The 27355-nt window shown below is 42.1% G+C and overlaps 1 protein-coding gene across 3 annotated transcripts in view; it reads right to left on the minus strand.

Annotated features, from left to right (window-relative positions):
* The window catches only part of plch1 (phospholipase C, eta 1), a 49904-nt gene extending 31956 nt beyond the window's left edge, over positions 1–17948 (minus strand). The window contains exon 1 of one of the 3 annotated variants that reach the window (XM_078284329.1): positions 17858–17948. In XM_078284329.1, coding sequence (XP_078140455.1) covers positions 17858–17936 — 79 coding nt within the window. In that variant the 5' untranslated portion in view covers positions 17937–17948. Of the gene's footprint in view, positions 1–7988; positions 8176–17857 lie in introns of those variants that run through there. The other 2 variants (XM_078284330.1, XM_078284328.1) reach the window with 2 other exon arrangements.
* Positions 17949–27355: the final 9407 nt, after the last annotated feature.

Raw genomic sequence — 27355 nt, forward strand, 5'->3', positions numbered from 1 at the left:
CGTTGCAAAGGATAAAAGGAAACTTCAAACTTTTTTCCATCTTTGTTGTGACAGCTGCTACCAGAGAGGGATGCAGACGGGGATGACAGCAGAGAGACAGCAAGATTTCCATCCTCATTAGGGGAGTGCGCGTGTGTGTGTGTGTGTGTGTGTATGTGGGGGTGTGTTGCGTGTATGCATGCTTGCGTGCCTGTGTCTGTGCATGCATGGGTGCCTGCTTATGTGTGTTTTCATGCATATCGACAGCATGCGTGGACATTTTATTGTAGTATTGGTCAAATCAGTGGTTCAAATAAAGCTCTTAAAAACAAAACAAAAAAACATGTATTAGACCATTAACAGATCATTAAACCACAGGCACAAAAAACCCATAGCCAAGATTCTCATAAGAATATACCAGCATCAAAATTTATAGAGTCCCCTCTCCACTCCTCTTGCTTTGAAGAACTCAGGTGTTCAGCCACGTGGAACAGCTAATGTGATGCATTTTACTACCTGAGGCTGCATCCTTTTCTGCACACAGACACAGGTCAGACTCTCTCGATGTCTCAATCCTCGCTTCCCCCTCTCTCTCTCAAGCACTTCAGTCATCTTAGCCTAACATTCACTCCTCACTCCACTAAGACAACATAAACAGGTATTAGAGTTGAGATGAAAACGCAATGAGACCATAATCATATACTGAATGCATAAAATACGAGGGACGCGTACTCTTTTCAGTACGCTGACGAGGTGAATCCAGGTAAAATCCATTATCTCTCACTGACTTCCCTTATTAAATCTGACACCAATAACAAAGGAGGAGATGTAGATAAAGAGAAGCAGACGAATTAGAGAAGGATTTTTAAGCTTTGAGACAATTGAGATGTGGATTGTGCAAAAGGGGCTGCAACTCAATATCAGGAAGATATCCCTGATATTCTGTCTATTCAGAGTATATTTGTTATAATAATAATGTTCAGGAAAGTAGGTTCTTTGTTAGCCTGATATTCAGACTGAATGGCGTTACCATAAATCGTTACCACTGAGTTTGCCTCCTAGTTAGCAGTTGTCTGTGTGTGTGTGTGTGTGTGTGTGTGTGTGTGTGTGTGTGTGTGTCTCTACATACATGGTTAGCCAGCGTATTTACCAACTTTACCAAGAAAGAAAAATATCGTCTTTGCAAAGACAATATATTGGTTAGGGGGGTGATTTCAACAAATCTATTCTGCTGAAACGGAAAAGACAAAACAGTTCAGCAGTCCCACCCACAAAGGCGCTGATTGGCTCGATTGTTTCTCCGAGCTAGAACAAGCTGTGACAAGGGGGTGGCACGTGATTCAGGAGTCTGGAACCAGGTTAGTTCTTTGCACACCTGTATCAGGAGACAGGTGCGTAGGAGAGGACTTGGAAGCCTACAGGACATGTGGGTCAGAACCAAAACGTTGTAATTTTTCAATACATTTTTTTAAATTGCAAGTATAGACAGTGTGTGGGAGTGTCTCTTTACATAATAATAATTTAAAAATAATGTGACACATAGGGAAAATTTCTCTTTGCTTGCCCCCCTCCAGCCTCATCAGAGTGCATGGTCCGCTTCAGAGCAGCCCTTCTGGATCTGGTAAGAAAAGTCAGGGACTTGAGGACACTTCACCCTGGCGGACGCGACACAGAGACTGGAGCCCAGTCCTCTCTTACTACTAGATCCCTCCCCTCGCCGGCTGCAGCTAAGGGAGGTTTAGAGTAGTTTTCTCTTACTCAGAGTGTATAATCCAGAACTGCCAAGGAAGGATGTGTGTACAGACAGGGAATTACACGCCTCTGTCAACTTTAATTCCTGACATGTAAGAGGAATCTTCTGGGATACATATTCTATGACACACAATCTAAGCTGGCAGGCACAATGACTGAGACTGATAAGAAACACAGGCTTACACACACACACACACTGAGACACACACACCTAACCCCTAACCCTTAACCTTCTCAACTACATGCCTTATCTCGTACCCTGACCTGAAGCTAATCCTAATTCTAACCTTAATCCCTAAACCCAAACCATAACCCTAAAGTGAGGATCAGTAAAATGTCCTAACTTTGGAGGAATTTTCTAATCTTTCTATCCTCGTGAGGACAAAAACAAGCACACACACACACACACACAAATCTAGGTATGCATACTCTGAGAATATGTGGGTGACTATGTTCAAATAGAACTGAATGCAACCCTCTCACGGCTCCAAAGCACACATTCAGACACACTTAGGGAACACATGCTGTGCAGAATACTTCTACACAGGCTTTCTTTCCTGAGGAAGGCACGGTGGCTCAGTGGTTAGCACTGTTGCCTCACAGCAAGAAGGTCCTGGGTTTGAATCCCGGTCCGTCCCAGGTCCTTTGGAGTTTGCATGTTCACCCCGTGTTTGTGTGGGTTTCCGCCGGGTGCTCCGGTTTCCTCCCACCATTAAAGACATGTATGTTAGGGTTAATACTCCTCGCACTAGCAAAAGAACTGGAGTTGGTCCCCGGGCGCTGTACTGCGGCTGCCCACTGCTCCTAGTGTGTGTATAGGATGGGTCAAATGCAGAGGATAAATTTCCCCACGGGGATAATAAAGTATACAAATACAGGATAGGCTTAGCAATAACGCAAATTTTGCTCACAACCTTCCATGAGCTCTTTGAGTCCTAGATGCTCACTACAGGGACAGTAATACACACACACACACAAGCATAAACACAGATGACCCCGAAGTCCTATGCATCATTTCCCAAGGTGCAGGACAAATCATGAATGCACCGATGCTTGCACAACCTGCCATGTTGATAACAACAGTGCAGGCAGGGGGTAAAGAAACAAACAGCCATGCAGTTAAAACAGCGGATAACCTTGGATTCTTACAGTTTCTGGCAGTTAGGGGGCATTGGGGGAATACCCATCCTGATCAGAGTGAGTTGTTTACTGGACGTTTGATGTTAACACTGAAAAAGCACCCAGAACATACGCCTGAGATGAGAGATCCACGCGGTCCGACTGTATTTAGCCACAGATACAGAGGCAGCGCATAACTCAGGATGGCTGCAGCCAAATAGCACCTTTCTCTGTTCATCTGTAGAAATGTCAGCGGCAGTAGGTGTTTAACATAACATAACAGTGGATGACAAAGCCCATTCCGTACTGAAAAACACTGAAGAACTGTTTTATGAATTCGCAAAATAAGCCTCTTATTGGCTGTCAGAGAAGCAGCTTGAGGATATAGGCTACATATCACATCACAGATCAGACGCTTGCTTTTCTGGTTTCTAGCTTTCAAAGAGAGAATAACGTGAATTTAGTGGCATTTGAAATCATTTAATGCTGGGTTCACATTACACAACTTTCAGCCTAGTTTTAGGCCTGATAATAATATAATAATAATGTAATAATCAGCAATAATAACCAGCAGAGCATGGAAACAGCTGGATACACACTGATACAGTCACATCTGTTCATAGATAGACAGATAGATAGATAGATAGATAGATAGATAGATAGATAGATAGATAGATAGATAGATAGTATAGTTTTAGCATGAGGAAATAACATCTAATAAAATTCAACCTGGAAAAAATACAGCCATCTGGTAAGCTTAAGTTTTATACAACAATAACAGTATGCAAAGGTCACTTTTTCAATAGCATGCCCTGCTTCTACTTTACTTTATATACAAGGGATTAGTGATGTGAACATGTGGAGGTAAGAGTGGTATATAAACCTTCTGTAGGCGAATGTTACTGAGGGTCTGAAAGATAAAATCAGGGCAGCAGATGTTCAAATCGACCTATATTTATCATATTCTTGGGACGCATCAGTACACATCGCCTTTTTCCATACCAGGCAGGGGAAACTAAAATGAACTCAGTTCCTTGTTTTTGTCTGACCCCCTCTAAAGGATGCTTTTTATAAAACACGTCTTGGTATGATAGTATGAAGCGAACTATTGTCCTCAAGTCATGCACGTGAATTTATTACTTACCCCGTTGTAGGGGTAAAATCAAACTCCTATCTACTCATAAAGCATGTACACTCAGAGTGCTGTGCAACCGCTTCAGTGGTGTAGAAAATAATGGGACACAGAAGAAACAGTAAGACATAGGAAAAATAATTGATCAAAAAATGGGAATATAGGCCTTCTTGCATTATTTATCTCACATAGCCAGTTCTGAAATCTATAACTTCATTACCAATTTCGTTTGGTCCAGACTTTTACCAGGTCTGATTAAATCATCAAATAGGCAGAAAAAGAAACCAGGCACACTCATTCCCCATAATTGGAAGCATATCAGCATATTCACGTTCATTGATCTAATTGGAAGCCCACATGCCACTGGATTTTAATGGAGGTCACAGTCAAATGTGGGTATGTTATTGATCATACCGATGCTCCAGTGAACACACACGCTCTTCACTGTTTCGGCGTATAAAATTCATGAATCAGACTAGACAAGCTTCTGCCAACGCTTCTCCGATGCTTGTAGCATCATAAATCAGGCACAAAGTGAGTAAACACTGTTTGCCAGCACTGAAGTCTACATGCTCATTCTCCCAGAATCCCCTAGGAGTTTAAATATGGAACAGTGTTTTTTTCTTATAGGCAGAAAGGCAGCCAGATATGTTTCAGACGGAAAAACTAAAAGAGAATGAAGAAGTCTGCATGTTTTTACAGCCGGCACCAGTCAACACGAGGCAGCTCTCTAGAAAGAAAAGAATGACGTTTTAGATTTTCATCCTCAGCCCCTTGGTGGTCTTCTGTTGTCAAAATACAACTAAAAAAGTGTCCATTTACTTATCCCCCCCGCCCTCCTCTTGCCAATCCTTCCATTTTCCTCTGGTCCTTCCCTATACCTTCTCCACTCTTCTATCTATCCCTCCTACACCTTGACATTTCTGCCAGCAGGTCTGCCCCTCTCGCCACTTTACACTCCATTAATCCAGTAAGGAGCATGAAGAGTCAAACCTCAAACCTAGTTAGGCTGGAGATTGAGGACCAGGAGAACCAAGGAGGAGAGGGAGCGGGGTTACTATCTGCCCAGGAGAGGGGAGGCGCCCGGTAACCAGAGATGTGAACTGATGTAACTGGGTCTCAAATGACCAATAGGGGCTGTATCAAATGATCGCTGCCCTGCGCTCCTTAACCCCCATCTCTTTCTCATTTTCCCTCCCTTTCTCTATTTCTCGCAACCCCTCCTCCTTCTTCTTTGTGTATTCAGTATGCAACAAGCACTGATGCTCTGCCCATCTATGGGGTCTTGACAAAGAGGATAGTCATTTGTCTTTGATCATAGCTTCAAGGCGTTGGGCTGCAGAACTATATGAAATCTATCTCAATTTCTTCCGCACCTCTGAATCACTTTCTTGGATTAACACGGATGTAAATTAAATCTTTCGTAGGCCTATTCCTACTGCTGTTAAATTCACACTCCCACTTCCCATCTCACAAGATTGTATTAGAAAAACTAATTGTCATCTCTCATTGTCCCCACTTTTAACTATGATTTAATCACTTGGCATATATATATATATATATATATATATGCAGGTTATTCCCAGGTGCCAATCTTCATGCTCTATTGTCTGTGGCTATCTGTGATTTGCCAATTCTCTCCCTACAATCTCACAGAAAAGTGTGGGAAGATTAAAAAACAAAGCCATGCATGACAACTCCACCTGAGCGTAAAAAAAAAGACAAGAATCCTAGTTTCATCTAGATGAGAAAAATACAGAGAATTTAAAAAAAATTCAATAAAACATGTTATTTCCCCATCCAATCCCCACTTTTCTGCTCCCATTTCCTTTAAGAGGAAGAAGAGAGAGAGGCAGGAGCGATAAGGAGAGAGATGGAGGAGATACAGAGGGGATGAGGTTAAGGAAATTGCAGAGGAGCAACAGGGGAAGAATGAGAGATTTATCTGTCCAGCTGTGTGTGTATTCATGCGCACACATCTGCGTGTATCGGTGTGTGTTTGTGTTTGTGTGCCTGCATGTATGTGTGTGTGTGTGTGTGTGTGTGTGTGTGTAAAAACTCATCATCTCCGTCGGCATAGAGCAGAGAGAAAGCACATCAAAGCTTTGTTTTGTCACAGAGGCCCAGCCAATTGAAACACATTATAATAGGGTCAGTGAGAGAGAAGGCTCTGTGATAGCCCAATGAACAAAGCCTGTCCTCACTTAGAACTGTACAATACAGGTCAGGACAGGACAGCATACACACAACACAACGCACCTGGCATCACATCAGCATCATCAACCGTTTTCATTCATCATTTCGAATCTTTAACGTCATTTTCAATCTTTACTGCGGTCAAGAATCTCCTTTGCCGCCCCTATAGCTTTATTTCTATGACTATGTGATCAATTAGGGCCAATATTTCAATTCTTGAGCAGCAGCAAGATCTCTGTGTTTAAGGGAAAATATTTGCTTGCCATTTATAAGTATCTTATGAAAGACTTGGTCTGAGGATAATGACTGGAATTGACCTCAGTCCAAAATTCATCATAATTTATTCATGACTACAAAAATTCATATTCAGCAGCATCTGCCTGATCCTTCATGCACTATTCATGGGGCATAAGGCGCTGCCATGCTAACCATCTCAACCAGTTCCACTGTTGATGAAACACAAGCACGGCAATAGAACAAAGATAAAACTGTCTGAATGAATGTGTGCAGTTGTAAATAACTTCATTTCCAGCTCGGTTTCGCCTGTTAGCTCTGATGACCTAATGGTAGGTGTTGTGGGCTGAAGTTTAATCAGAATGTGATTCAGTTATCAGTTCTGGTTGACAGATGATGTAAGTCTCTCTCTGTCCACAGAACAAAATGAATGAGACATTCAGCTTGTCATAACACACATCCAAACACATCATATCTTTTCACTGGCACTGCAGAGATGACTGAGCAAACACACACACACACACAAAGACAAATTTTCTCCTACACGTAGTGAGCGGCTCCTCATTAGAACAACCATTCAGCGATACCGCAGGTTCAAAGTTACGGCAACAGAAAGTGAGTGATTCGATCACCCTGGGGATATTGTGATACATAAACATGAGCTCCCTCACTTTCCCTGTGTGCTATAAATAGTACCAGAGAGCAATGTTTTCATGTTTGTCCACACACACATGTATAACAAGTGGAAGGCAACAAGCATGCTAACAAGAAATGAGGGTGAGGGGTTTTTATACAAGATATAAGTCCATTTTATTCCAAAGGGCGAAAAGTGTAAGATGCGGTGCAGATTCGGACCTTCATTTTTGATAGTTTATGGGTTTCCTAAGTCGCAGTGAGTTTCATTCTACTCAGTATCCACACATAAATGCACACACACATGCACAGACACACACATACACCACCAATCAAATGTTTGGACACACCTGATTGAATGTACTGTTTTCCATTATCTTTTGATCTAAAGGCTTATGCTTAAATGCTTGTTTTTTAGACAAATATAAATAGTGAAGTTGATGCCTATGTATGAATTTCTTTCCAAAGCCTTTGCCTTTCCATCAAGGCAAAGGGCGACTACTTTAAATAATCTAACATATAAGATAGTTTTGATTTAACACTTTTTTCGTCACTGCATAATTCCATTTGTGTTATTTCATAGTTTTGATGTCTTTACTATTATTCTAAAATGTGGAAAATAGTAAAAATATGTGGTGTGTCCAAACTTTTGACTGGTAATGTACATACACATCCTCGTACTTCTATCCTCATGAGGACCATCCATTGACTACATTCATTCCCTATCCCCTAACCTTCACATAATCCTAATTCTAACCTGAACCCTAAAACCAAGTCCTAACCCTAAAACAGCTCCTTGAAGAAGTGAGGACCGGCCAAAATGACCTCACTTCGTAAAAATGTCCTCACTCTGAAGGTTCAAAACTCAAATTGGTACACACAAAGGAACACACACACACACACACACACACACACACACACATGAACTCATTTACAAACTCACCTATCTGTACAAGTCTGCATTTCTGCGGCACGGCCACGCTGCCACCAACATGGTAGACGTTTTGGGCCAGTAGAGTCGCTACAGGTAACACTGCCGATTTTTCAGTGGGACCATAAATAAAGGTGGATCGCACTTTATGACCAGACAAAGCACTGGGGCGAAAAAATGAAGAGCAAAATTCCTCCATCTTGTCTCCCTTGTGAGGTCCAGAAAATTAAGAGAAAGTGAGAAACCACCTCAGCTCAGTCCCAGGGTGCAACACACTCAGTTCTACCTGTAGCTATTGGCTCAGCTGAGGAAACACTGTGCGTTGTTTTTGTTTTCCAGACTTCTGACATCCGACTTGACGGATACTCCAAGCCGGTCTCAGGCTATAAACCCAAACTCCACACAACTAACACCCCAAACCTCCTGTCTTCCATCTTCCTCGGCACTGCTCTCTGATCTGTGGCGGCACCTTCATCTGACCGTCTGCTCTCCAACACACACACACACACTTCCACCTTTCACCTGGTCATCTGTTCTCTGCCCCTCTGCCTCCCGCTCCTCCCATCCACCTCTCTCTGATGCTCACCGGTCCCTTTGAGCATATGCAGCTGTGTGAGCGTGGTTGGCAACATGCCAACATGCTATCTCACACACGGATTTAGAGAGCATTTAACAGCTCCGGTATTGTTGTGTCGTTTATGGAGTGATTATGGAGAAGCGGACTGGAGGGGAGAGGAGCGCAGCAGATGTGTGTGTCTCTGCGTTCAGCTGGGTTCATGTGGGTCAACCAGTGGGAGGCAGGGATAAGAGCGATGACATAACATTCATGATAATGCACTAGCAAAAGTAAGATTTAATGGTTTGACATGTGACATGAGAGGTGCGAGTGTGCGTGTGCGTGTGCGTGTGTGTGTGTGTGTGTGTGTGTGTGTGTGTGTGTGTGTGTGCGCTGCAGGGATAGTCAGCAAAATACACAGACAGCACATCTGTCTGTCCCATCCAAATGCTGTTATAAGACAGGCTTCTCTCCTGGTTTGGACCCTGAACTCTTAACAAGAGGATAGGTATTAAATGGTCACTTTCACAAGAAGCTATGGCAGCAATGAAGGTACAATAACCAACACTAGGTATATTACTATTTTATCCAATCTAGATAGAAATGCCAAAATCAGAGGAAGGAGAAGGGAAAGAGATCAATACCTTGATGTACATGAGCCAGTGCACGACAAAGAGTGTGTTTGCAGGGCTTATCCCGAAGAATTGTTCGATTAATTATTCTATTTCCAACAAAGAATCAATATTTTTAAAGCTGGGTAATGCCAATGTAACCAGTGGTCACTGCCACTGGCAAGCTCTTTGTGTTCAGCACTTAGCCTCAAACCACAAACTCTCTGCTCACCAGCAGCACATGACCATGAAAAGCAAATATGCAATGTTTCATCCAACCTACCACTTGAACAGGATCCATTTCAAGCGATGAAGCGGCAGTGTTTTCACTTACGGCTGAGTTTGCACCAAGGGGCTTTATCATGTGACATCAACCGTGATACACAGAGCCATTTGTTAAATAGGAACACTAAAGCTGTGCTATACATCATGTGCTGCTCTGTGCAACTTCCTTCCGTTTAAGTACTAGGGATGAAAATGTATCGGTTCACTAAACTCCTAGAGGCACTGAATACTGGCTGATGATTTCAATACTCAGACCAAGACAGAGGAGCACAAAGAAATGTTCCAATTCCAAAACAATCTCCATTTTGGGAAAGTGTTACCTGTGTACAATGTTTATTGTTCAATATTTAAAAAACACACATGATTATATTCTCTGCACTGTCGCTCTTATGTAAGAAATGGTCTTACAGTATTATAGCTAACAACTTGAATATATTCCATAGTGATTTTTTTATTTTCTAGCTATCAATCATGTTTGGAATGGGTGTCATTCAAATGGTGGATATTTCATTTTTGAATGAAACTCTTCAAAATGCTACACTACAAACAAAATACTGCATGTCGACATCTAAACCCTCATTTTATAGATTAGATAAACACACAGCACAATTTTTAGTAGCGCTGCAAGGGGGTAAAACAAAGATTACATCAGATGATAAACCTGAAAATACACCTCATGTAATCCCATCATCATTCTTTATTTCTTCTCCTTACAAGTCACTCTTAAACGTTATGCTATCCAGTCTCTACTCTATTTCATCTGTGCTCTCCCAGACTATGTTGCTCTTCCTCTAAGGATATGAAATTAAATTAGTCAAGTGCACAGCTTTGTGACCAATGATGGAGTTTGGCTGCTGGATAAATGTGTGGGGAAATCAGGCTGCACCGGGGTGGGAGGGATGCAGACAGCACAGATGTGACATTACTGATCCTGAGTCCTGAACACTTAAAACTACATCACCTGCTCAAAGAGTATGATGGTCAACAAAATGATCATTCACACTCTCATTCATACCTATGGGCATTTTAGAGACTCCAATCCACCTGACTTGAATGTCGTTGGATTGTGGGAGGAACCCCATGTGAACACAGGGAGAACATGCAAACTCCACACAGAAAGGGCCGGGGAACCACTGTGCCAACCAGCAGTGCAAAATTTCTCCAAATGAAACACCTGTTAATTACTGTACAACTGCCTACTTGTTTATAAACCATAAGGAACATGGATTCCTCCCAATAACAGACAGGATGAACTTCAGGTTCATCTTTATGGCCGTCTTTTTGCTATTGACTGGCAATTAAGGCAGTTGATTCATGTTCTTGAACGTGGCAGCTTATGATTTTCTGTACTCTATTGACTGTTCAGTAATGTTTTGTTTCTCTCAGTTTCAACCCCTCACATGCTAAAGTAGCATAAATAAGCAATAAGCCTAAATGTAGGCACCTAGGGGGACTAATTCAAATTCTAAATTGAATTATTTCAGTTTGAAGTAGTCAAAAATATTTTGTTATACCTTCTTATTAGGAATATAAAAGCTAGAAACACTAGAAAATGAGCGTAAAAAGGGGGAAAATGTGCACACACTTATCTCACAGACACTCACCCTGCCTAATTAAGAGCACTGATGGCAGCGCTCAACTCGCCAATGCTACAAATGGGTTCGCAGGTCCCCGGGGTGGAGAGTGAGGAGCGGCACCGGAATAAAAATAAACACATAACAACTGCAGCATGATAATGCATTCACCAAAGATGCTACAGGGGGCTCCCTGGGTGGAGGAGTTCAACACTGACATCAAAGGAGGGAACTGAAGGGTGTGTGTGTGTGTGTGTGTGTGTGTGTGTGTGTGTGTGTGTGTGTGTGTGTGTTATGTGCACATGCAGTATATAGAGTGCTCCCACATTCCTCAAGCTTTTTGCTTCTTCCTTCTTCCTGCAGAAGCCTGGCTGGATGACTGTGAGTAGATAGAGATATCTTTGGCAACAGAGCCGGGCTCCCATGCTGTCTGATCTCAAATGCTTCACTAGAAATGCCAATGAGAAGCCACAGCTGCCTGCCTGGTGCTTCACTTTGGGGCACAGGAGAGGTCTAAGTGTTGGCTGCATAACTAAGTGGACCAAGCTTCTGGGTTGCTTATCAACTGGTGGGGGATGAAAGGAAATTAAATAAAAGCCAGCTGTTATGCAGAATATGCTCTCTCTCTCTTTCTCTCTCTCTCTCTCTCTCTCTCTCTCTCTCACACACACACACACACACACACACAGCACAGGTACATAAAGCACAACACAATGCTGTGTGAGATAACACACACACACACAAAAATTGCCCACATGCAGCTTTATAAAGTATACAATGCATTAAAATAATCTGATATATATATATATATATATATATATATATATATATATATATCTAATCTGATAAAATGATATAATTGAAAATCCCAATAGTCATCAGAAGCCGAGGTTTTACACACATCAAGTGTGCTATGCATGATGCATGAACACATGTGAAGTGCCAGCGGCTAAGTCAACATGGAGGCAGATGACTCGTGATTAGTAAAATTCTATGTAAATGCAAATCATGTTGCTCCAGGAGCAAATGGGAAAGACAGCACAATAACTAAAGTGAGACGGATCATTGCTAAATTGGATACAAAAGGTTAAGGAGGAGTTAGAGGCAAAGAGGAGAGGAGGAGAGGAGAGGAGAGAAGAGAAAAGAAAAGAAGAGGTGAGGAGAGGAGAGGAGGAAGGGGGAGAGGAGAAGAGAAAAGAAGAGAGGAGAGGAGAGTGAGAATAGAAGCGACAGCATAAAGAAGAGAAGAGGATGAGAGCTTGTTTCCTCCCCTGGTGGAGAGGAGAGGAGGAAGGGGGAGAGGAGAGGAGAGGAGAAGAGAAAAGAAAAGAAAAGAAGAGAGGTGAGGAGAGGAGAGGAGGAAGGGGGAGAGGAGAAGAGAAAAGAAAAGAAGAGAGGAGAGGAGAGTGAGAATAGAAGTGACAGCATAAAGAAGAGAAGAGGATGAGAGCTTGTTTCCTCCCCTGGTGGAGAGGAGAGGAGAGGAGAGGAGGAAGGGGGAGAGGAGAGGAGAAGAGAAAAGAAAAGAAAAGAGGAGAGGTGAGGAGAGGAGAGGAGGAAGGGGGAGAAGAGAAGAGAAGAGAAAAGAAGAGAGGAGAGGAGAGGAGATACAAGCGACAGCATAAAGAAGAGAAGAGGATGAGAGCTTGCTCCCTCCCCTGGTGTCTGTTAGCTCCTCTGCCCTGGAGCGACAGAAAGGAAGAGGCAGAGATAAAGGGAGAGAGAGAGAAGAGAGAAGCAACGTGCTGAGATTCATCATCATCAGAACAGGGGAGAGGCAGGAGGAAAAAACACATTTTACATGGAAAAGCCATTTCCTCCATGTGGAGCAGATTAGCAGCCATGCTCCTCTCAACCTCTCTCTCTCTCTCTCTCTCTCTCTCTCTCTCTCTCTCTCTCAGCAAGAGCTCACATATTGGAAACATGAGAACTCTTTTTAGGGGAATCTTTTTTAGGGTATAGCCAAAATTTAAAAAAAAAAAAAAAAGGCCTGTATCCCCATTAAGCACAAACACCCCCCCGCTCACATAGAGAAAGAAACACACCAACACAGACACTGCAGGGTGGAAGAGTGACAGCTTGACATGACCCGCTCTCTAAGTGCCAGGGATGCTCCGCATTTTTGACAGCATATGAGAGAGAGAGAGCAAAAGGGTAGCAGACACAATGCTCTAATAGCCTGGGGACTGCTGGGGCTTCCATTCACCGTATCAGCTCAACCCAAAAGCTCTGTCACATTGCTGTGGTGCTCAACACGCCCTGCCATGATCACAGTAGGCGCTCTCATTTCTGGTGTTGCTACCTATCATCCGATCCATCTCTATTGCTGTGGTAGATCAGTCTCTTGGGCACCTCATCACCTACAGAACCTCTACACATCTCAATGTTGCTTAATAGCGCTCCTAACAGTGCTGATGACACAGGCAACCAAAACGATGTGTTATAGTCACACTTATTTGCAGGTGTAAGATGTGTGGAGTGAGGGCAGAACAGTTGTCAAAGCGAGAAAGGGGCTTTTCTGCCCCCTGGCGACAGGTACAATGGAGGCATATTTCAGCACCAGGGACAGTTTCCATCCAGACAAGACGCTGCTGCTCTGCTGCTCTCTCATCCAGACGCACCGGCAGGGAAAACGGCAACGTCAATGATCAGAGTCTGATTCAGAGTTTGTGAATACACATTAAAAAATGACTGGGTAATATGTTAATGTAGGTTCAGATTGATTTAATGAAGTCTATATTTGAACCTCAAAATGTCGAAAAACATTCAATTCAGATCATCAGTTCCACATCATGGCACAATGCATCTGCCATGTCAGCGGGTTGATCCTCAATTAAAATTCCTGTCTTAACTATTGGTGGCAATTTGGGCTGTGGCGCTCGTCAACAACAACAAGCGCAATGGAGAATTTACGCATGAGCTTCAAATTAGCCCGTTTTGCCACACAGGCTAGCAGCCATCCATAGGAATGCGTGCAACACTCCACTCCACATGAGACTGAACCGTGATTAACGATTACATAATTAAACGACAATAAGCTTGAAATCTTGCGCTTACCCCTTTCCAAACTGAGATTTCTGGAAACTTCAAGTTCTGCCATTTAGGACTGGAGTTGTTGGTCTCACAAGGTCCCTCCATGCACTTTGGACATCATCTTTAATTCCTCCCCTAGTTGCAGTATTTTAAAATGCCATCTAAACATGCCCTATTAGTCCATTTCTCCATGATGATTGGAAGTTCACATGAAGCGCGCCGTTGTTAAGTCCGTGTGTCACTTATTGTCCAAAACGAGCCCCCAAACTGCTCCTCAGCACCTGTCTCCCAGCGCGGTCTGTAGCCTGTGTTCACCAACCAGCACACCTCTCACATCCAAACCCTCTCTCTGCGCGCACAGCCCCTCGCCAGGCGCAATATAGAGGAGCAGCGATAAGCCGATTTCTCACACACAATTTGCTCGATGAAAAAAGTGGGTGCTAATAGGCAGGAGCTGAAGTCAGGCGTGGAGTGTGCGGGAGTGAATGATAGCGCGCAGACCCGTGGCTTAACCACAGAGTTGGTCATTTGATCATTTCAGCAGCTTTCCCGCCGGTCTGTTTCACTGGTTTGGTGACAGTGCGGTTCTGTTTGAATTACGCACCAAACTGAACTTGTGCCACATTTCGTTTTTGCTTGTTTTGGTCATCTATTGCTCGGGGTGTCCCTATAGCGGAGAAATGCCAAGGCTATGATCCACTTTACTCTCTCTCTCTCTCTCTCTCTCTCTCTCTCTCTCTCTCTCTCTCTCTCTCTCTCTCTCTCCCCCCGCTCTCTCTTTCCATCTCTCTCCCTCATTTTAGGTATCTATACCTCTTCAGTGACACACCAGGAACCCAGGCTTCATGAAATATGAGTGATGCTGCCTGTGTGGTTTCTACAGTAACGCACATAATCGCCTTAATTGGGGCTCCCCTCCTATGTATGTGTGTGTGAGTGTGTGTGTGTGTGTGTGCGTGCGTGCGTGTGTGTGTAAAAGAGAGAAAGAGAGAAAGTGAGAGAGCAAGATTCCGCATAACCATTATTTAATAGGTGTAGAGTGCGATGTGTTATGGCACATATTGTGTGTGTGTGTGTGTGTGTGTGTGTGTGTGTGTGTGTGTGTGTGTGTGTGTGTGTGCATGTGTGTGGGTATGACTTAAGTCACTTTCAGGGACACACACCAGACTTTAGACCAGTTGATTGGAGACAGCTTGTGCAATTGGGGACAAAAGCCGTGTGTGTGTGTGTGTGTGAGTGTGTGTGTGTGTGCGTGTGTGTGTGTGTGTGTGTGTGTGTGTGTGTGTGTGTGTGAGTGTGCCCGAGCGTGTGTGTGTGTGTTTTAAGTGTTGAGTGCATCATCCTGGCTCTCAGTCATTTCCCTAGTGAAACTTAAGTCAGTCTGGAGCTCCCAGATTTATCTTGTTCAGTGGTCCACATTAAAGCCTTTTAATTCAGGACTGGAGCAGTCAATTATAGATGGACAAACACACACACACACACACAAACACACGCACAAACACACACACACACACACACCTACACACACACCAAAACGGACACAAACACACACAGAGTCACGGTCGAACACTGAGAGCCAGAGGTTATCTAATCAGTAAGTGCTGTCTGGAGGAACAAAGAGGCATGTCTGAACTCCAGTGTCACACTTCGTTCGAAGGCGTAGTGGAATTGTGTGATCTGATCGTGTGTGTGTGTGTGTGTGTGTGTGTGTGTGTGTGTGTTAGCAAGCACGTGAGAGTTTCCAGTCATTGCCCACTTTGATTTAAATGTAAACCTCTCCTCATCCACACCTGCCTGATCACAGACATGCTTCCCCCTCCTCCTCACACTGATTTATGTTCCGTGGCCAAACCAAAACCATCAGCCACCCTTTCATGCACGGAAGAAGGGGAAGGAACTGAGAAGAGAGGGACAAGAGGAGGAGAGAAGCAAAATCATGTGGAAAGGTAATAAAAGGAAAAAGAAGAGGAGTGAGACAAATGTTTTCATGTACTGAGCGACAGGAGAGGACAGACTGTCAGGGGAAAGAATGAATGCAGGCAGAGATCAGCGGGATGAAAGGAGAAGAGTGTCATTAGAAAATAAGGTGGGTGAGGATAGAGTGAGAAAAACATGAGGTAATTTTTAATTCAGTCATTCAGTGAATAAAGTTGTAGGTTGCTAGATCCAAACTATCGGTATTCCCTGACAAGTCGCCCTGTCCTGTCAGTCAGTCCAGGAAAACATTTGTTTTGTCTCTCTCTCCTTTCCCTCTGAGTACAGAATGGCAGCAGGAACTAGACTAGTATCAGGGAAGGAGGAGAAGAAGAAGAAGAAGAAGAAGAAGAAGAAGAAGAAGAAGAAGAAGAAGAAGGAGAAGAAGAAGAAGAAGAAGGAGAAGAAGAAGAAGAAGACTGGAACATGTTCCCTTTGTATTCTATTGATTTTCTTTTCTGTATTCAGTATTCGTTTTCATTTCAGTGACATAAATTGATCCCAACTCTTTGCAGAACAGCCCAATTGGGCTAAAAGAGATCCTAATAAAGAAAGATATTTACGGAGGATAATGGGCACAGAGGGAGAGAAAATGGAAAACCATCCAACAATTTGATAATGTCCTTATTTCTGGGAGAGACAAAAGGGGGAACAGTCATATTTGTTTCCCCCCTGCATGAATCAGGTTAATCCATCATCAACAGGAGAGTAATGGAGCACTCAAGCCTGAAGTCTACTATTAAACTCATGCTCCAAACTGTTGAAAGTACACACACACACACACACACACACACACAATAGTCATGTATCACAGCTGTAGATGGTGGCTGTGGATGCAAGGTGAGGTTTTAAGTGGTCTGTCTGCTGGGTGTGACAACAGCGGGGGCAGACCGGTGCATCAGAGATTTGTCATGGATTTGTCTGGATTGGCTGATCTGTCTGTGAGACAGCTCACTGTCTGCAATCTAATAAATAAAAGATGGAAGTGATGCCTCAAAATGTCCAGATGTCATTTCAGCATCAAGGAAAATAAAAAGTTAAAAGTTATACAATCACGTTTGCTCTGGTTTATTGTTGTTCTGGTTTACTGGATGATGCCTGATATACAGTATACCGGCATAAACAGGTATGCATGTGTACATGGGTGCCGATCAGACACACACACACACACACACACACACACAGAGAGAGATACCTAGTCCCTGATGACCAACATTGATCTTCTTACCTAATTGTCAGTTCATACACACTCAACCTCTGCTCATTTCTTAATCCAAAGCATATTTTTAGATCAACAGTGAGCCAAATGTAAACATCTGTTAATGATATTTGTTGGCCCATCCTGATGTCAACTATGTGGATAACTAGAAGAAAAATAGACACATCTCTTTGTAGGTGCTGGGCTATGGGAATCTCATAGACAAAGGAAAGAGCTGTTGGAGCATCAAAGTGTGTGGGCCGTTTCCTTTCTCTTCAAATATGTTGACTTTGCGTATTTCTAATTAAACTCTGAAAGCATTCTGCGATGATGGCAAAGTGCAATAAGCAGCTCACTTACAGTTCTGCTGGCAGTTTTCTTTATGTTCCTATTCATGTCACAGAACAATTTTAATGATTTACTGACAGAATTATTGTATACGTTTTATTGATTGGTGCCAGAATGACTCTTGGCTGTGCTGTCTGTGATTGAACAGGTTGATTATTGCAGGCACAACAGTAGAGACGTGTCTCCCTCTGCTGTCCATTCACATGACATACAATATGAAGGTATCAGAGGGGATGTGCAGTATACAGTGTGTGTGTGTGTGTGTGTGTGTGTGCGTGTGTGTGTGTGTCACTGATATTCACCATGAAAGATGCTGTTGTCTGTCAAGAAGTGCCGGCGGTACTGTGGCTCTCCTTTCCTGTTCACCACCCAGGAGCTCATGGTGAGAGGGTGAGGGAGGAGGAGGAGGAGGAGGAGGAGGAGGAGGAGGAAGACCTACGGATGACCTGTGAAAGGGGAGAGAGTGAGTAGAATTACGCCAAGTGTTGGTCAAACATGTTACAGCGATTTAATTAATCTAAAAGGTTATTTTTAAAACATGAGTGCTATATCATTCTTCTGAGCAATCCAGTGTAGTGTCTGTAAAACACGTGTTACAACCTGGCTCATAAGTCGCAACAGAAAGGGAGCAAAAGACATCGTTAAATAGAAGAAGAATTAAAAAAAAAAGAAAAAAAAAGAGGAGAAACAACTGGTCTGGTCTATAAAGGCCCAAACCCACAGCACTTAATGCCTGAAAGAAAAGAAAACACCTACATGCAGACACACACACACACACACACACAGCGAACAAGCTAGACAACTACATATAACAGCTTTATTTTGAAAAAGTCATGTAATATAACCTCTGAGAGAGTTTCCTTTTCTTCCTAGACATTTTGCTGGGTTTATATGGTGTTTTAGTTATATTATCAGAAAATGTGGAAGTGTATGTGAGTATTCAAACAGTACAAAATGGATATCAACTATTTTACTAATGAAAAAAACATGGCTAACAATGTTCTGAGGTATTAACTTTAATCACATCAGGCACCGAGATGATTGTTTCTGTGTTGTAGAAAATTGGGTTCACTAATTGCAAGAAACAGAGACCCTCAATTAAAAGAGACAGTTGGGAGGGAGTTTTTTTTTTTATCTGAAGATTGATTAAGAACTACAGGACTGTAATGACAGTGAAGTAAGACAAAATACACATCTAGGAGGAAACATTGCAAAAGTCTTGGGTGGGATGACAGCAGAGTTACGTCTCCATCTAAGAGGTCAGTTAGTAGCGACACAGCTCCCCTCTTCCACCTTTAACCCTGGACTGGCCTTAACCACTGGTGACTCCACAGTGTCTAAGATGTCACTGCAAATCATTCACACTTACATGGGTCTTTTATGTACCATACAAGGTAAATTATTGGGTTTGTTTGGTTTTGCTTTGTCACTCTTATTTTGAAATTTGGTCTGCATGCGCTAGAGGAAGCATTGGCACGTGCCTCGCAGCATAGTGGGGCAAATGATGGACTTGGACATGGAGGTGTGTGTCTCTAAGGTATATTAAGTTGATTTTAAATATCAAATTGTTGCATGTCTATTTTTATTCTATGATATTTGTATTGTATACACTCAAGGAGGAAGGCAATGTGTCTGAATCAGCCTGTTTTTGACCAGCCACCTCTTCCACCTCTTACTGCAGAGCATGTGTTCAAGATTTCCTTGAAGGTTTTACACTGGTCACGTTCAGACCCAAGATGCAAGTAAATGCAAATGAATGACAGCAACAGCTTGAGGCCATTCACGCTACATCTAGCCCAGACTCTCTACATCTCTCCAACTCCTCAATGGAAACTTTCTCTTTCTCCCACCATGCCCTATCACTGTCGCCTCTTCTCATTTGTCCACTAATCTGCCCCCCTCTATGACTTTCTACATCTCTCTCTCCATGTGTTCTCATTTTTCATCTTTCTGTTTCCCCGCACCATTATTCCTGGAATCCCAATTTTCCATCTCTATCCACTGATCACTTTTCAGTCCCACCTCTCCTACAACCCTTTTCACTGCTTGGTGTTTCCCCACCTGTTCCTTGTCTGTCTTCCTGTGATTTACTGCCCCCCGACACACACACACACACACACACACACACACGCACACACACCAGGAGACACACAGATCCGGAAGGGCCCGGAGCCTCTGCGACAGTTACTGGTGTCTGGTGTCAGCTGACCTGAGGAGAGGTGTCTGTCTAGACCAGATCTTAGAGCTCAGGGATCAAGCCGGAGTCTCTTTGAGGTGAAAGTGTTTTCCTGACCCTGCTGCTGCCTCACTTTAAGACCTAGAGGCCTGTCAACTCTGTGGCATTTATGACTTAACATATGGGCAGCAACTTACTTATCCTGTCAATCTCACATTCATGTCATGTCATGCATGATGAATCAGAAGCTAGAAAAAAAAAGAGAGAGTGTGTGCAAAGTGTTCATCTAAATCTAAAAATCTTTTGTGGCCAGTCTTTCTTTGAAAGTGTTTTATAATGCAAAAAAAATCCCCTTCTCCCCTCCTTCACTCTTACTTTAGCTTTTTTAGATAAGATAAGATAAGATAAGATAAGATAAGAATGCTACTTAATCCTTAGCTGATGAAGACTGTGATATACAGTTGGTTTGACTACTGTTGACAAAATGCACTTATTGTAAGTCACTTTGGACAAAAGCGTCTGCTAAATGATGTAATGTAATTATAAGATAAGATAAGATAAGATAAGAAGGGGTTATATAAACATATACAGCCTACTATTTCAACACAACAACAATACAAATGTATGAATGAAAATAAGAAAAAAGTATGGATGATTAAGGATGTGCCAATTAGTAGTATTAGTAATAATACTAATGAAATAATAAAATGTATATAATAATATGAATATATAGGATGTGCAAAAATGTATTCATATTCACATTACTGGGTCTACAGAGGGCTATACCTATGTACAGAAAGTGTCTAGGCAGGTTCACTTTACACATGTAGATAACATGTAGAGAATGTGCAGATTTCAGTCTCATTACTGTTGGTTAGAGCTCAGAAATTAAGCTTATTCTACTGTAGCACACATTGTCACTCTGGAAAAGTGACTGGAAAAATACTTAAAATGTAAAATGTAATGTAATGTAAATATTCACTACAGATTATCCTGTGATACTGCCATTCATTCTACAGATAGTCTAGAAGCTGGTTTATGAAATGGTTAGTTCCAGTTCTCAGTTCTGATTGGCTGAGTTGCGGTCGAAGACCTTGTAAAATACCCAATCAATGCACACCTGTAACTACAAAACTGTTCAATTAAATATTAATGCATGAAGTGAAAATGACTACTCATACTGCATTTAGAACTCTATTCCTTTGCATACAAATAAGATTTTTATCATTAATATTTCATTATTATTGATTAAAATATAGAAGAGTGTTGCTGTGCTCTGATGACTGAGTTAGTACAGGTGGAAGGAATTTCAGAAATAGTAAAAAGTCAAATGAATATCCTGCACACTGCCAAGAAAAAGCTAAATCTTGTCAAATGAATCACATTTACAAAACATGGAAATGTATAAAGTAAAAGAAAAAAGAAAGAAAAGAGAAAGAAGCATTAAGAAGAAGGGCTTAAAGAGTAAATATTTCAGCTCATGCTGTCATCAGTGCTCTCTGATGCTTTGGCAGAGACCTATACCTTTGACTTTGTACTTCATTATTACTGATTAAAAATAAAAGATTTACTGAACATTTGCGGTCTTATGTGTTGCCACCTAACCTTTCATTTTAGAAACGCAGACAGCCACCTGAGTCTGTGCTTTCCAGTGATTTTTAAAACGCTGCTTCACATTATACCTACAAAGCCTCTTAGCTGTTCTGAAATCCCTATAAAGCACGGCCTCTTGTGGCCTACTGCTTAATTATAGAATAATGTTTCTAAATTACTGTTTGTTTTCCTGACAGAGTCCAAATTAGAGATAGGAGTTCAGCAGAGGGAAATGACTGGGGATATTGTTTGAGCAGAGTAATGATACGGCTAGATTATATGAATCCACTACATACACCTGAAGTCGGGGTGCAATTTTAAACCCTGCCCAAAAACTAATATAGTCATAGTACATTACTAAAGTAAACATTTCATCCATTTTGTGTTTCTGTTGGTTTATTAGGATCTTTACAATACTATTACAAGCATAGCAGGGTATCAAACAACAAAAAATGGGAAGAAATACGCATTTGTCAATTAATTTGTTGTAATTCTTTATATGTTGTAGCTTCTATTCACCGGTGATAGCAAAGTATGATTCTGTTACTATTTAACACATCAACAATCTAAAAGTCTGCGTGTCCGTGCATGTGTGTGAGTGAGCTGCGTGTGTTTTAACTTTGTGTGGATAGGTTGTCATGGTCATGTCATGAGGGTTGGTAAAACGACTCTGCCTCTCCTCCTCTCTGTGTGTAACCCTAGTCGTCTGCTCATCTATGGGAGGGCCCGAACCCCAAGGGAATACAATCTGCTCTTTCCTGTCTATCGGCCTGCTGGGAGAGAACGTGCCTCAAAAATAACTGCTCCCCTGCCAGACTGCCTGATGATCCGCTCCCTCTACAGAAAGTAGGATGAGAAAGCCCCCAAGATAAAGTTTTGTTGCAGTGGGTATTTAAATCAGCCTGAAGTAATACAATCTGAAACGCTTTTTAATAGTCCCACTTTTTTTCTTTGCATGACCTGCCTGCAACTTCTGCTGCACTTTTGCCGTACCCTTAAGAGGACTTATTTGGAAAATTCAAATTTGGCGTTTTTTAAGCCAACAGAGGACATAAGGAATGATATAACAATCATTCATCTAGAAAACACAGATTTGCTCTTACAATATAGGCCTATCATTTCATTTCTAGTTGAGACAGCCTGCGATAGTCCATACAGTGCTATTACAGGACAGATGCACAGATGCAACCTTCTAAAACAACTCATATATATACTCCATAATCTATATAATACTATAATTCAGGCACATATATATGCACTAAGTAATTATACTTATACCTGCAAAACAAGGTCGACTATATTTTATTTAGGGATATAATTTGATATATTGCATATACATAAACAAGTACAATTGGTCTCTCAGAACATCAGCAATATGAGTGAAAGTGGTGAATGCAAAATCTTGGCACAAAGAAGTGGCTTGGAGCCAAGCTTAGTAGATTTGGATAACAGAAACAAAGTTATTTCACAACTACTAAATCCTCTTTGGATATGACAGCATACAGTTTGGGCAATATACTGATATAATATACAGCAAACACTGAATCCCTACCAGCTCCAGGAACACAAAGAAACAGAAAGAAGAAACACATTTCTCCTTCAGGGATCAATTAATTGATCTTTTGTAATACTTAATTATAGAGTATTACAAAAAAGATACAGCTTGAACCAAAATATAATTTGTGAATAGCCTTAAGACGTTATTATGAACCATATAAATATCTTGAGTTCTGGGATTATGAATAAATAAGTATGGGTGCAGTTTGGTATAAGGCCATTCCTGATCCTTAAAACAAACCAATCATGTGCGTATCTGTGCGCTTGGTGTTTGACATGTTGAGGCAGCAATTATCCTGCATTTTTGAGGTCTTGGCACAGGGCTGACATTTCACTTTCCACCCTATCCACTCTCTCTTTCTATTAAAACACATTTAAATAAACACACACACACACACACACACACACACAGTCAAGCCAGGCTGTCATGCATCTGCTTTCATGCCACTCTGAGGCACCAGCTGTGGCGTTTGAGATAACTCAATAAGTCAGAGGTGATCGATGCCTCCGTCAGCACTCAGTCCAGCCTCATTAAATTAGTGCAACCTTGTGTGTGTGTGTGTGTGTGTGTGGGTATGGGTGTGTGTGTCTGTAACAATGGCCTTCACGTGACACCAGACACAAAGACAACATCATCTGTCACTGCTCACTACTCACAAAGGCAAACAGCATGCAAATTAATATACATATTACAATATGATTGCATTGATATCATATGCACATATTTTCTTCTCTTTCTCTCTATTCTTTTCTGTTTTGCCATTCCTTACTCTATTTTCTCTCATGCACACACACTGTCTGTCTGTCTGACTGCGATGACACGTAACATATGAACTGCTGCAATGCATTTTGGGAGATTATCAGCCTTACATTTTTAGAATTATGGTTTGATTCCAGAAATAAACTCATGACAAGGATGATGGAAATTACATCGGCTACCATAGCTGGCAACACTTGGCATGTGTTCAACAGATATTTCACCTGCTTGTCCATGTGTTTGCATCTGTGTGTGTGTGTGTGTGTGTGTGTGTGTGTGTGTGTGTCCTGCTTGAGCCAGTAAATAATATACTCAAATATAGCGGTCTCCTCCCTGGTGATGGCTGGGAGGTAAAGCATAAGCACCAAAAGACTTAAAAGACTTCTATCAGACAAGGTCATCTTGCTCTAACTTGGCCAACTAGAAGTGGTTTGGGAGGGATAAGGATCTTAATAGCGTACGGCCTGCAAACCGCCTCGCTACTCGAGAGTCAATGAGTAGCCTGTCAATGCCTGTTAGGCAATTATCAGAATGGAGAGCAAACAGGCTTGGCACAGCAGCTCTTCAGGTATAGAGACTGGGCACTCGTCAACTCTCTTTGAACTATAGGCTCCTGCAATGTAGGCTGACAGTGCGGGAAATAGGAAAAAATAAATGGCTTTCATTTCATATAAGACTGTTTTGGAAATTGGAATTCTTTATTTCTGTTACAGTCCTTCCAATTTGGCTGACTCATTATATTAAGCAGTGATACAACTTATTTTTCTCAGTTGGGTAAAAGGAGTTCATGGAGCAACACTGTTTTTGACCTTGATCAGCCTGTAACTGTAACATTTTAAAGTAAAGCTGAAAATGAAGTTGCTGGTTTCTCTCTCTCTCTCTCTCTCTCTCTCTCTCTCTCTCTCTCTCTCTCTCTCTCTCTCTGTGTGTGTGTGTGTGTGTGCGTGCATGCGTGTGTGCGTGCGTGTCAGACTAGCGCCTTCTCACTGAAGACTCAAGGGTGCATTTACATTTTGTTAATTATTATTTTGCTAGTTAGCCCTTGAACCTGAAATAAGCACAATGCCACTTTAAATCAGGCTTAATAGTTATACAAAGCTGGTGTAAAATGGCGGTGTTTTCAATATCCTAATTATTTACTACCAAGCTAAGAGGAGAGAGAAGGAAGTCGTAAGATCTGAATGAGCCAGCCAGAACTGATTCAGTGAGCGTTTAACCTGATAAGGAGATGGAGGAAACCTTGAGGCAGAGGGTTATTGGAGGGTCAGGGTAGAGTTACAGAGGATGGGCAGTGGTGCTATCTGAGCCGGTCAGGCCAACAGACGCTGTATTAACATAGCAAAGCAGAAACAAAAAGAGTGGTGGCAGGGGAAACTCCTCTGCAGTGCTTCTGTATGCTAACTACTGTCAGATTTAAAGCTGCGACTGCCTGGAAATATCAGATCATGGGCTTGGTGATGTTTACTGATTGCAAGCATTGTGTGTTCAGAATCTGTAAACTGAAAATAACAGCTTTAGTGAATCTAATTTTAAAATGTCCAAATACTTTCAACACCCTGAAAAGATTAAGCTGCTTTTGGATAAGTTAAATCTTATTATTGGATAAGTTAAATCTTATAAATCTTATTTTGGATAGGTTTTTGGAAATCACATTATTGTAATTCTAATTCTAATGCTTTATTATTATATAGAAAAATATGCTGTCACTTCTAAATGTTCAGCCATTTTGGGTGAACATATCCTGTAAAGGTAACAGTGTCTGCAGAGCGAAAATATAAAGAAACATGTCAAGTTTTGAAAACTTTAAGAGCTCACTGTACAGTCTGTTACTCTTTTTTCAACTTTTATGTAGGCTGGTGTATGCACGTGTGTGTGTTTGCACGTGTGTGTGTGTGGGTGTGGGTGAACGTGTGTGTGGTGGGGTCGTCTTGCCTTTCTGTGGAATTGAGGGGTGGGTAAGGTCATAAGATCAACCCCTCAGATCTATTTCAAGCACCCCGACCCCCTGCCTCTCCCTCCCATCCCCGTCCCGCTGCTCTCAGGTTTAGACTCTAACTGTCTGTTCTGCTTTACGTCCGCACAGACAAGACAGACGCTCTGGTTTTCGGCTGGAGGGACGAGAGACGCTGACTTGGCAACACAGGCACGTCAGTGTGCACCAAGAGACTACAATACACAGAGAGTAGCCCACTCACTCACATCTCAATGTAACTGAATGGATATGAGCAAGTGCGTGAGTATTGACAACAGCTGACCTCTGTCAAAGTGTGAAATGACAGCATGTTGACTCCTGAATTATTCATTTTCTAAAATAGATTACAGAATGTTCCGTCAGTCTGTCTCTCTCTCTCTCTTTCTCTCTCTCTGACACACACACACAAACACAAACACACACACATTCGCAGTTTGAGTTTCTCATTTAGGTCCAGTGTGTTCACCCCCAGTCCCTCCTCCCTTCCTTTCCTCCAAGAGAAAGACTTCAATTATTCATGAGGGATCACAGCACCCACAAAGAGTCGTGTTTCCACTCCTACAACCCTACACCAGCAAACCGATACACTGTCCACAGTACTTCAGTCACATAATAACAAGGGAGTCACTTTACGCCTGATGCATTCCTTCACACACACACACACACACACACACACAGGCTATACAGTGCATGTGGGTGTGTATGATGTGTATGATGCATGTGTGAGAGAGAGAGAGAGAGAGAGAGAGAGAGAGAGAGAATAGCTACCTTACACTACTACAGTTGTGTACCAATGAGTGTTTATTATGACAGCAGGTGAAAGCAAATACCTGCCACATGTGAATAAATCTCACTCAACGAAGGCAAACTGCACATTAAGAGTAACTGACTTTGGACCTGAAGCCAGTATGCCTGTATCGGTTTACATACAAGCTTCACCAGTGGGTCTGACAAAGACTCTCCTTGTAGCAGTTGTTGACGATGCTCTGAGAGGTTTGTCACGGAGGGCAGAGATGGATAGCTACCTTTGTTTTTAGGGGTGCGTTTCATTTGGTGTCACACAACCTCTCTGTTTCTTTTAAATCTCTTTCTCTGTCTTTCTCTCCCAGCCAAACACACACACACACACACACATACACACACACACACACACACACACACACACACACACAGAACCACTCAAATCAAATCCAAAAAATCCCCAAGGCCTTGCTCTCTGAGGGGGAGTGCCCCATCTCTTTCTTTCTGGGATGGCTACCGGCTGAGTGTAATAAAGGCCTTTGTTATGCTGCCCTGCTGCAAATCTGTTGTTAAGGCACAATGGCCAGGAACTCCAAAATGACGTGAAATGCATAAAACACAAAATGTTTTTTGTTTTTTTTATCACTGAAGCAGATGAATTATTGATTCTAATGGCAAACAAGCCAAATGTCTAAGACAAAAATATAAGTGATCAAATCAGGTTCTGGAAATTTGAGGTTGTTTAGAATGATTCAAGAGTGAAAAATGATTTGATATGAGCCTGGTTACCTATTGTTTACTTGCAGTGGCATAATATAGGTAACACCTGAAATTTCTTGATATAGTTTCTAATTTACAGGGCATGTGTACCTGGGGTACACAGGTCTAACAGGTGCACTTCTGCTTAGACACTGTATACAGTCTCCATACTGTAAGTAAGGATACAGAAAAAGAAACAGTTAAGTGTGTGCAGACTGCCATTCTCTGAAAACTGCACTGTTCTT

This window comes from Centroberyx gerrardi, chromosome 6, assembly GCF_048128805.1.
Source record: "Centroberyx gerrardi isolate f3 chromosome 6, fCenGer3.hap1.cur.20231027, whole genome shotgun sequence".
Lineage (NCBI taxonomy): Eukaryota > Metazoa > Chordata > Actinopteri > Beryciformes > Berycidae > Centroberyx > Centroberyx gerrardi.